At 42.4% G+C, this 12,178-nt stretch overlaps 1 protein-coding gene across 1 annotated transcript; it reads right to left on the bottom strand.

The window, feature by feature from the left end:
* Positions 1-273: 273 nt before the first annotated feature.
* LOC121561000 (C-type lectin domain family 4 member E-like) lies at positions 274-3,979 on the bottom strand. The gene is made up of 5 exons (XM_045217924.1): positions 3,893-3,979; positions 3,456-3,635; positions 3,201-3,343; positions 2,967-3,070; positions 274-446 (listed from the first exon to the last, which is right to left on the bottom strand). Exons 1-5 carry the CDS (start codon positions 3,960-3,962, stop codon positions 287-289), a joined length of 657 nt encoding a protein of 218 aa, XP_045073859.1. The 5' UTR covers positions 3,963-3,979; the 3' UTR covers positions 274-286.
* Positions 3,980-12,178: the final 8,199 nt, after the last annotated feature.

The following is a 12,178-nucleotide window of genomic DNA, read 5'->3' as shown; positions in this document are numbered from 1 at the left end:
AATATATTATTAATAGTAGGTACGCAATTACCTAACACCATATTCCATGGGTTTACCGACCACAATCCATTGAATTAATATAAAAAAGTGTTGATTAATTGGCGTCAGGAGAGCACAGCATGTGGAAGAAAGCAGTGAGATATGGAACATGGTGTTATGTTTCAGCAAAAATGTTCACTGCTAGCGTGTAGGCCAAGAGTGCAAGGCGCTTCGTTTCCGTCGCTCAGGTATCTCAGGTAACCACCCTCCCACCCTCCCACCAGCCTCCTCTGTTGTCATGGTGTTGTTAAACCCGTTTTTCACAAATCCAGTGACGATTGTCTTCACATGACTGGTCATTCCATGCCTTTACAGGAAGCCATGTTTCTGTGTTCAGCTCAACACAGTCCTCCTCCCCATTTGCTGGGTCGTCATTACCATTGTCAGGCTGCTGTTGGTACCAGTAACTACAGGGTAAACAAGACAGATAAAATTAAATAATAAACATTTGATTTGTCACATGCGCCAAATACAACAGGCTTACACTTTACCATGAAATGCTTACTTACGGGTCCTTTCCCAACAATGCAGAGTTAAAATGTTAGAAAAAAGAAATACTCCATTTTCTAAATTAAAAAAAGGAAAATAGTAACACAATAAAATAACAATAACGAGGCTTTATACAAGGAATACTGTACCGAGTCAATGTGCAGGGGTACGAGGTAGTTGAGGTAATTTAGGTACTATGTAAATGTAGGTAGGGGTAAAAGTGTCAAGGCAATCAGGTTAGATAATAAACAGAGTAGCAGCAGTGCATGAGAAAAGTGTGAAGGTGTGTCTATGTATGAGTGTGTGTGTGTGTGTGTGAGCGTAGGTAGTGTGTGTGTGTGTGTGTGTGTGTGAGTGTGTGTTGGTGTGTCAGTGTAGTACAGTGGGGGAAAAAGTATTTAGTCAGCCACCAATTGTGCAAGTTCTCCCACTTAAAAAGATGAGAGAGGCGTGTAATTTTCATCATAGGTACACGTCAACTATGACAGACAAAATGAGAAAAAAAATCCAGAAAATCACATTGTAGGATTTTTAATGAATTTATTTGCAAATTATGGTGGAAAATAAGTATTTGGTCAATAACAAAAGTTTCTCAATACTTTGTTATATACCCTTTTTTGGCAATGACACAGGTCAAACATTTTCTGTAAGTCTTCACAAGGTTTTCACACACTGTTGCTGATATTTTGGCCCATTCCTCCATGCAGATCTCCTCTAGAGCAGTGATGTTTTGGGGCTATCGCTGGGCAACACAGACTTTCAACTCCCTCCAAAGATTTTCTATGGGGTTGAGATCTGGAGACTGGCTAGGCCACTCCAGGACCTTGAAATGCTTCTTACGAAGCCAATCCTTCATTGCCCGGGCGGTGTGTTTGGGATCATTGTCATGCTGAAAGACCCAGCCACGTTTCATCTTCAATGCCCTTGCTGATGGAAGGAGGTTTTCACTCAAAATCTCACGATACATGGCCCCATTCATTCTTTCCTTTACACGGAAGAGTCGTCCTGGTCCCTTTGCGGAAAAACAGCCCAAAAACATGATGTTTCCACCCCCATGCTTCACAGTAGGTATGGTGTTCTTTGGATGCAACTCAGCATTCTTTGTCCTCCAAACACGACGAGTTGAGTTTTTTACCAAAAGTTCTATTTTGGTTTCATCTGACCATATGACATTCTCCCAATCCTCTTCTGGATCATCCAAATGCACTGAAGCAAACTTCAGACGGGCCTGGACATGTACTGGCTTAAGCAGGGGGACACGTCTGGCACTGCAGGATTTGAGTCCCTGGAGGCGTAGTGTGTTACTGATGGTAGGCTTTGTTACTTTGGTCCCAGCTCTCTGCAGGTCATTCACTAGGTCCCCCCGTGTGGTTCTGGGATTTCTGCTCACCGTTCTTGTGATCATTTTGACCCCACGGGGTGAGATCTTGCGTGGAGCCCCAGATCGAGGGGAGATTATCAGTGGTCTTGTATGTCTTCCATTTCCTAATAATTGCTCCCACAGTTGATTTCTTCAAACCAAGCTGCTTACCTATTGCAGATTCAGTCTTCCCAGCCTGGTGCAGGTCTACAATTTTGTTTCTGGTGTCCTTTGACAGCTCTTTGGTCTTGGCCATAGTGGAGTTTGGAGTGTGACTGTTTGAAGTTGTGGACAGGTGTCTTTTATACTGATAACAAGTTCAAACAGGTGCCATTAATACAGGTAACGAGTGGAGGACAGAGGAGCCTCTTAAAGAAGAAGTTACAGGTCTGTGAGAGCCAGAAATCTTGCTTGTTTGTAGGTGACCAAATACTTATTTTCCACCATAATTTGCAAATAAATTCATAAAAAATCCTACAATGTGATTTTCTGGAATTTTTTTCCTCAATTTGTCTGTCATAGTTGACATGTACCTATGATGAAAATTACAGGCCTCTCTCATCTTTTTAAGTGGGAGAACTTGCACAATTGGTGGCTGACTAAATACTTTTTTTCCCCACTGTATGTGTGTGTGTGTGTGTGTGTGTGGGTAGAGTCTAGTGAGGGTGCATAGAGCCAGTGGAAGAGAGCCAGTACAAAAATCAACAACAAAAAGGGGTCAAAGTAAATAGTCAGACACTGTGGTAGAAAACATCATCCTAAATTATAGACATGTTTTTTTAGCTTTAAAATGAAGATACCTCACCAAGCATGGACAAACAACCAAAACTTTAGTTGTATTTTTTGAATGCCATTTTCAAATGCAAATAGTACTTGGTTTCTGTGCTATATCTTTAGTGCTTGTGGAATGACATCTATGAGTGAAAGCAAGATTTGAAGCAATATGTAATTTGTTAAGTCTCCATATTACACCAGGAGGATCAAATCTCACCTCGTAGTCATTGGATTATGAACAACACAGAGAATCAGTCCTACTCCTTACACTGTGGTCAGTGTTATTAGAGCAGTAGTCTCTTACCTTGGGGTGGTCAGTGGTGTGTCGTCCACCCATCTCCAGGTCCCCTCAGTAACAGAGTCAGTCAGACCAATCCAGGCTCTCTTATTGAGGCCAAAGAGAAACTCCTGTTGATAAAGATACTGATATTGTCAACTGCAATAGACTACATGTGTTAAATACTGGAAGATACATTACTGACCAAGGGATGTTTGATCATAACCCCCCCATATCTCTCTCTCTCTCTGTCTCACTCACCTGTTCCTTATCACTGTTTACGATGACTAGGTCAGCTCCTCTCTCCAGACAGTCCTCTCTGCTCTCCATCCAGGTTTTAGTCTCAGTAGACAGGAAGTACCAACTGGATTCAAACTTCTGCCAGCCTTTAGGACAGGTTTGTTCTACAAGACAAAAACATGAATTATTATACTGCACCTATTATTGAAGAATACAAACACAAGTTGACTGCATATTAGGCATGTGATGTTATGATCATTTATTAGGTGAACTCACTCATATTAGAGAACTTTCTCTTGAGATCATCTCTCTCCTTCTGTAGCTGGCCTCTCTCTGTAGTCAGGGTGTTGTAACTGGTCTGTAGCTGGTCTCTCTCTTTAGTCAGGTTGTTGTAACTGGTCTGTAGCTGGTCTCTCTCTGCAGTCACATTGGTTTTATCTCCCATGCCTCTGTTATCTAGAAAGGATTGATACATATACTGTAGCTACTGGTGAAAACACAATTTCTTACTTCTACTGTAATTGGCAGTTGTTAAAAACTGAAGGTCTATACAGTCTGCTAAAAGTGGACAGAATATTTTGGATGTGTTTTGTTAGTTCCTTGAACATGTCTAAAAGAGGAGGAATTTAGTTACACAGATAACAACATTCATCTGAATTTGGGACCTTGTGAAAAACTGATATAGTGTAATGATTAGATAACAATACACTCACAGACAAGTCTCAGGGAGATGTTGAGCGTGACTTGTAGAACACACAGCATCCCAAAGCTCACAGCAACCATCCTGTAGAGTCTTCTCCCTGAATCCATAGGTCCTGAGGAGATACACACTGATGTGAGAACACACATACACAACGTTCCCATACACACACCCACACAAACACACACCCACATACACAACGTTCCCATGCACACATACACGCACACGTACACACAAACAAACACACGTAGACGAGGGTGGTGTTGGTCCATGACCAGCTACAAGAGGACTGTTTCTCAATGCTGTTTTAGAGGAGGTTACCATATCAGTATGACATGTTAGAAGCACATAATTACATTAATACATCTAAATACACTGAAAACATACAGCTATTTGCATATTTACATTCAAGGTAAAATCATTATAAAAAACTTCCACTGGGACTTGCTATCAATTAGCATTTTTCTGTGTTTTTGTGTCATGTGTAAGTCTTTGTCTTTGTGTGTGTGTGTGTGTGTGTGTGTGTGTATGTGACTTGAGATTTCTATAGTTTTAATTATACTTTGTGGCAAGTAACAATTTTTCCGGGGGAAGAAATAGTTTCTTTGGAGGTCACTATAACTTTTTGAATACAGATCCAAAAAAATTACAACTCTTTAAAACTGTTTGAATACAGATCTGAGAAAGCAACCACTCAGTCGGGGTCTCAACTTTGTAGAGAATACACAATGTGAATACACAATATGCAATTTGGAAATTAGGTTTTGCATCAGCAGTTTTTCTCTTGTTACGTCAGTCACTCTACTAGCCTTGTCAGCTAACAATTTTTAGATTGTCAGTTAGTCTAGCCAGCTATCTAAACTCTTTGTACACATTGCCGAATACCGGTCTGGGCACATAGGATGTGTTCCCAGGGGCCCTGGCCTCCAGGGGTTCCCCATTTACTTATTTTGTCACTCTCACTCATATATCATTAACATGTCATAAGTCTTCGACAAAATGTGTAGAATTGCAGGAAATGTGCTTTAAAAATGCAAAAATGTCTCTCCAGTCCATGGCAAAATGATTAGAATAGCAGAAAGCTTGCTTTAAAACGGCAACATTTTCTCTACTCCTTATGGCAAAATTGTAAAATGTCAGGAAATTAACTTTAAAAGTAAAAGGTATTGACTATTTGTTTTTCCGCGTTATTTGTAATTTATTTTGTACATAATGTTTCTGCCATCGTCTCTTATAATCAAAAAGAGCTTCTGGATATCAGGACAGCGATTACTCACCTCGTATTGGACGAAGATTTTTTCTTCAACAAGGCGGCCGCGAAAGATATCCCACAGATACCCGACAAGGCCCAAATCCCCATCATTCGCATGAGGAAGAGACGGAAATATCGTGGACGTAGGTCGGGGTGCCTTGTAAGGATCCGACGGCGAGCGAGTAAACTGCTTCTGCCATCAATCCTATTAGCCAATCTTCAATCATTAGAGAACAAATTGGATGATTTAAGATTACGGTTATCCTACCAACAGGACATTAAAAAGTCGTGAGGGAACGACGAAATGGACAACATACAGCTAGCGGGCTATACGCTACATCGGCAGGATAGAATGGCTGACTCCGGTAAGACAAGGGGTGGCGGTCTGTGTATATTTGTAAACAACAGCTGGTGCAAAAATCAAATACTAAGGGAAGTCTCGAGGTTTTGCTCGCCTGAGGTAGAGTATCTTATGATAAGCTGTAGACCACACTATTTACCAATAGAGTTTTCATCTATATTTTTCATAGCTGTCTATTTACCACCACAAACCAATGCTGGCACTAAGATTGCACTGAATGAGCTGTATAAGGCCATAAATCAACAGGAAACCGCTCATCCAGAGGGAGTGCTCCTAGTGGCCGGGGACTTTAATGCAGGGAAACTTAAATCTGTTCTACCTAATTTCTACCAGCATGTTAAATGTGCAACCAGAGGAAAAAAAAATCTAGACCACCTTTACTCCACACACAGAGACGCATATAAAGCTCTCCCTCGCCCTCCATTTGGCAAATCTGACCATAACTCTATCCTCCTGATTCCTGCTTATAAGCAAAAACTAAAGCAGGAAGCACCAGTGACTCGGTTAATAAAAAAGTGGTCAGATGACGCAGATTCTAAGCTACAGGACTGTTTTGCTAGCACAGACTGGAACATGTTCCGGGATTCTTCAGATAGCATTGACGAGTACACCACATCAGTCACTGGCTTCATCAATAAGTGCATCGATGATGTCGTCCCCACAGTGACCGTACGTACATACCCCAACCAGAAGCCATGGATTACAGGAAACATCCGCACTGAGCTAAAGGGTAGAGCTGCCGCTTTCAAGGAGTGGGACTCTAACCCGGACGCTTATAAGAAATCCCGCTATGCCCTCCAACGAACCATCAAACAGGCAAAGAGTCAATACAGGGCTAAGATTGAATCATACTACACCGGCTCTGACGCTCGTCGGATGTGGCAGGGCTTGAAAACTATTACAGACTACAAAGGGAAGCACAGCCATGAGCTGCCCAGTGACACAAGACTTCCAGACGAGCTAAACCACTTCTATGCTCGGCCGAGGCAAGCAACACTAAAGCATGCATGAGAGCACCAGCTGTTCCCGAGGACTATGTGATCACGCTCTCCGTAGTCCAATGTGAGTAAGACTTTTAAGCAGGTCAACATTCACAAGGCCGCAGGGCCAGATGGCTTACCAGGACGTGTACTCTGAGCATATGCTGACCAACTGGCAAGTGTCTTCACTGACATTTTCAACATGTCCCTGACTGAGTCTGTAATACCAACATGTTTCAAGCAGACCACCATAGTCCCCGTGCCCAAGGACACTAAGATAACCTGCCTAAATGACTACCGACCCGTAGCACTGACGTCTGTAGCCATGAAGTGCTTTGAAAGGCTGGTCATGGCTCACATCAACACCATTATCCCAGAAACCCTAGACCCACTCGAATTTGCATACCGCCCCAACAGATCCACAGATGATGCAATCTCTATTGCACTCCACACTGCCCTTTCCCACCTGGACAAGAGGAACACCTACGTGAGAATGCTATTCATTGACTACAGCTCAGCATTCAACACCATAGTGCCCTCAAAGCTCATCACTAAGCTAAGGATCCTGGGACTAAACACCTCCCTCTGCAAATGGATCCTGGACTTCCTGACGGGCCGCCCCCAGGTGGTAAGGGTAGGTAACAACACATCTGCCACACTGATCCTCAACACGGGGGCCCTTCAGGGGTCCCCTCGTGTACTCCCTGTTCACCCATGACTGCATGGCCAGGCACGACTCCAACACCGTCATTAAGTTTGCAGACGACACAACAGTGGTAGGCCTGATCACCGACAACGATGAGACAGCCTATAGAGAGGAGGTCAGAGACCTGGCCGTGTGGTGCCAGGATAACAACCTCTCTCCCTCAACATGACCAAGACAAAGGAGATGATTGTGGACTACAGGAAAACAAAGAGGACTGAGCACGCCCCCATTCTCATCGACGGGGCTGTAGTGGAACAGGTTGAGAGCTTCAAGTTCCTTGGTGTCCACATCACCAACGAACTATCATGGTCCAAACACACCAAAACAGTCGTGAAGAGGGCACGACAAAGCCTATTCCCCCTCAGGAGACTGAAAAGATTTGGCATGGGTCCTCACATCCTCAAAAAATTATACAGCTGCACCATCGAGAGCAGCCTGACTGGTTGCATCACCACCTGTTATGGCAACTGCTTGGCCTCCGACCGCAAGGCACTACAGAGGGTAGTGCGTACGTCCCAGTACATCACTGGGGCCAAGCTTCCTGCCATCCAGGACCTCTATACCAGGCGATGTCAGAGGAAGGCCCTCAAAATTGTCAAAGACTCCAGCCACCCTAGTCATAGACTGTTCTCTCTGCTACCGCACGGCAAGCGGTACCGGAGTGCCAAGTCTAGGTCCAAAAGACTTCTCAACAGCTTCTACCCCCAAGCCATAAGACTCCTGAACAGCTAATCATGGCTACCCGGACTATTTGCACTGCCCTCCCACCCCCACTCAACCTTTTTACGCTGCTGCTACTCTGGTAATTATTTATGCATAGTCACTTTAACTCTACCCACATGTACATATTACTTCAACTACCTCAACTAGCCGGTGCCCCCGCACATTGACTCTGCACCGGTACCCCCCTGTATATATAGCCTCCCTACTGTTATTTTATTTTACTTCTGCTCTTTTTTTCTCAACACTTTTTTGATGTTGTTTTATTTTACATTTTTATTAAAATAAATGCACTGTTGGTTAGGGGCTGTAAGTAAACATTTCATTGTAATGTCTGCACCTGTTGTATTCGGCACATGTGGACAATAACATTTGATTTGATTTGATTTGAAGCCACTAGCCAGCCATATATCATGAGTTAGAAGATTATGAACATTAGGTTATATTATGAAGTTATTATTTAAGAGCATTGAAGACTAATCACAATCAGTAAATAAAATAATGCAGATTAACATCAATCATCAAAATCAATGATTAGCTGATAGCCTAGCCTCCTTTCCTGATGTCAAACATGTCTTTAGGAGCCACTGTAACTACTGGTGTAGTGATATTTGTTTAGATGAGGGAGCGCATAAAAAAAAGAATGATGTCATCGTTTGTCTCTAGAAAAACTTTTGTTTTAATAACCTCAAAACATCAAGTTAGGCATACCTAATTTCAAAATAGGCAAACATCACTGTCAATCTTGAATGATAATTCCTCACGTTTTACTGATGAAATGTCCAAACTGCATTCCAATCATTTCAATCATTTTCATGGGAATATGCATTTAGATCTTCTTGAATTACTGTTTTGTGAGGTAATCAACCCAGATGGTGTTAACATAACTATTAGCCTTTCTTGTAGGCCTATTTTGTTTCAATCAAAGCATATATCCTGCCTACAGTGCTGTTGAGTTCTTCAGATAAGAAATGACTGAGGAGGTGTTTCTGGTGTAACATATTATAGACCTACTATGCTACAGGACAGTGCTTATAGAAAGTCTACACCCCCTTGATCTTTTATCACATTTTGCTGCCTTAAAATTACTTAATCTTAAAAGGGTTTAATTCGATATATTTTCTACAGATCTACACAACCTACTCCACATTTTCAAAGTGAAAGACAGTTATAGAACAAAGAAAACTGAAATATCATAATTGGATACGTCTCCACCCCCTGAGTTAATACTTGGTGGAAGCACCTTTTTGCTGCAATTACAGCTGTGAATCATTTGAATTAAGATTCTACCAAATTTTGCACAACAAAAATATATCCATTGTTTTTGTCAAAATTGCTTGGATCGCTTGCCTTCTGCCTAGGCAGCATTGCTACAATGCTTGAGCTGGTCCCATGGTTGATTCAGAGCGGTAGCAAAGACAGTGCAGTATGAAGATATGCTAAAACTGCGACTCCAATAGAAATCCCTGATCACATTTGTAGGCGATGTCATGGCGACGTTGGCTAGAGAAGCTCATGCGCAGAAACACGTCATTGGGTCTAATAGTCATCTTGCGCCGACGTGCCCATGTACAGGACATATAAAGTTGCTTTTGTCACATTCATGAGGATGGAGTAATAACATGTAGAACTAATTAAGACATTGGCTTGAATCTATGTTGTGCCTTTAGATTTTGAGAAAATTAACAATTAAGGAAGAATTTTTCACATCTCTCATTGACTTCCCCAAACGCCCGGCCTGGTGTGTTTGGTCTGTTTTGCAAGTGTTCCAGAAAGTCTTGCAATGTTGTGCTTCTGGGTTTAGCAACCCTGCATTATTGTGACGCTGTTGTCTTAACCTTTGTAATTTTCAAGCTAGGATCAGTGTCAAGGGGCATCTTGCTCTCATGTGGAAATAAAGTTACACATACATACACAGAAACTGCAACATCACAACCTTTACAGCATCACCTTATGAAGACCCCCTCTGCGCAATTGAACTTGGTGAGGAGAGGAAATCGGTATGTTTTCTTGCGTCACTATGAGGAAACAGTTGTGGCTCTTCCACAGTATTGATTCACTTCCACAAGTCCATTTCCTCCTCCACTGAACATTTAAAAAAAGGAAATCATGGTTCTATTTATCTGAAACCCACAGCCTGAATGATTCAGAGATGCTTTGATTTCCTAACAGTGTTGATCCACATGATCCTGCTTGTTGTTCCCATCTTCTGACAGATCTCTTTGTCCTATGTCTTCTTCCTGTTTTACATTTACATTTTACATTGAAGTCATTTAGCAGACGCTCTTATTCAGAGCGACTTACAAATTGGTGCGTTCAACTTAGGATAGCCAGTGGGACAACTACATCTTGATCACAGTAAGTACACTTCTTCAAACAAGCAGCTGTGAGCAAAGTCAGTGCAATCAGGGACAACTACAGTGGGGAAAAAAAGTATTTAGTGAGCCACCAATTGTGCAAGTTCTCCCACTTAAAAAGATGAGAGAGGCCTGTAATTTTCATCATAGGTACACGTCAACTATGACAGACAAAATTAGAATTTTTTTCTCCAGAAAATCACATTGTAGGATTTTTAATGAATTTATTTGCAAATTATGGTGGAATATAAGTATTTGGTCAATAACAAAAGTTTCTCAATACTTTGTTATATACCCTTTGTTGGCAATGACAAAGGTCAAACATTTTCTGTAAGTCTTCACAAGGTTTTCACACACTGTTGCTGGTATTTTGGCCCATTCCTCCATGCAGATCTCCTCTAGAGCAGTGATGTTTTAGGGCTGTCGCTGGGCAACATGGACTTTCAACTCCCTCCAAAGATTATCTATGGGGTTGAGATCTGGAGACTGGCTAGCCCACTCCAGGACCTTGAAATGCTTCTTACGAAGCCACTCCTTCGTTGCCCGGGCGGTGTGTTTGGGATCATTGTCTTGCTGAAAGACCCAGCCACGTTTCATCTTCAATGCCCTTGCTGATGGAAGGAGGTTTTCACTCAGAATCTCACGATACATGGCCCCATTCATTATTTCCTTTACACGGATCAGTCGTCCTGGTCCCTTTGCAGAAAAACACCCCCAAAGCATGATGTTTCCACCCCCATGCTTCACAGTAGGTATGGTGTTCTTTGGATTCAACTCAGCATTCTTTGTCCTCCAAACACGACAAATTGAGATTTTTCCAAAAAGTTCTATTTTGGTTTCATCTGACCATATGACATTCTCCCAATCCTCTTCTGGATCATCCAAATGCACTCTAGCAAACTTCAGACGGGCCTGGACATGTACTGGCTTAAGCAGGGGGACACGTCTGGCACTGCAGGATTTGAGTCCCTGTTGGCGTAGTGTGTTACTGATGGTAGGCTTTTTTTACTTTGGTCCAAGCTCTCTGCAGGTCAATCACTAGGTCCCCCCGTGTGGTTCTGGGATTTTTGCTCACCGTTCTTGTGATCATTTTGACCCCACGTGGTGAGATCTTGCGTGGAGCCCCAGATCGAGGGAGATTATCAGTGGTCTTGTATGTCTTCCATTTCCTAATAATTGCTCCCACAGTTGATTTCTTCAAACCAAGCTGCTTACCTATTGCAGATTCAGTCTTCCCAGCCTGGTGCAGGTCTACAATTTTGTTTCTGGTGTCCTTTGACAGCTCTTTGGTCTTGGCCATAGTGGAGTTTGGAGTGTTACTGTTTGAGGTTGTGGACAGGTGTCTTTTATACTGATAACAAGTTCAAACAGGTGCCATTAATACAGGTAACGAGTGGAGGACAGAGGAGCCTCTTAAAGAAGAAGTTACAGGTCTGTGAGAGCCAGAAATCTTGCTTGTTTGTAGGTGACCAAATACTTATTTTCCACCATTCTCAATTTGTCTGTCATAGTTGACGTGTACCTATGATGAAAATTACAGGCCTCTCTCATCTTTTAAGTGGGAGAACTTGCACAATTGGTGGCTGACTATATACTTTCTTTCCCCACTGTACATCTCGATCACATTTTTACTCAACAACTGTAGTTTAGACATGTTTGTGATCTAACTAACCCACAATCCTAATATTTGTGTAAACTCTTCACAGTTGTGTTCTGTGTGTGTAACTGAGTAGACTGATACCCCCTTTCATTGATCCACAATCCATAGGTAAGGCTGTACAGTGAAATAAAAGTATGCCCCGAGTCGTGGCTGAACAAGGACATGGTAAGTATGAATCTAGCTGTTTTTTCTGTACACCGGCAGGACAGAACGTGTTGGCAGGGAAGTTCAGTGGAGGGGGTGTGTGTCTCTTTGTTAACAAC

This window comes from Coregonus clupeaformis, unplaced genomic scaffold (genome assembly GCF_020615455.1).
Source record: "Coregonus clupeaformis isolate EN_2021a unplaced genomic scaffold, ASM2061545v1 scaf1272, whole genome shotgun sequence".
In the NCBI taxonomy this organism is placed as follows: domain Eukaryota; kingdom Metazoa; phylum Chordata; class Actinopteri; order Salmoniformes; family Salmonidae; genus Coregonus; species Coregonus clupeaformis.
Note: the sequence above shows the minus strand (reverse complement) of the source record. Positions and strands in the feature narration are given on the sequence as shown.

Bases quoted from the DNA above. Each gene is read 5' to 3' on its own strand.
- LOC121561000 (XM_045217924.1), bottom strand. From the start codon at position 3,962: ATGGTTGCTGTGAGCTTTGGGATGCTGTGTGTTCTACAAGTCACGCTC. The intron at 3,344-3,455 runs GTGAGTTCACCT...TTTGTCTTGTAG, and splicing joins GAGAAAGTTCTCTAATATGA to AACAAACCTGTCCTAAAGGC. The intron at 3,071-3,200 runs GTGAGTGAGACA...CTTTATCAACAG, and splicing joins TAAACAGTGATAAGGAACAG to GAGTTTCTCTTTGGCCTCAA.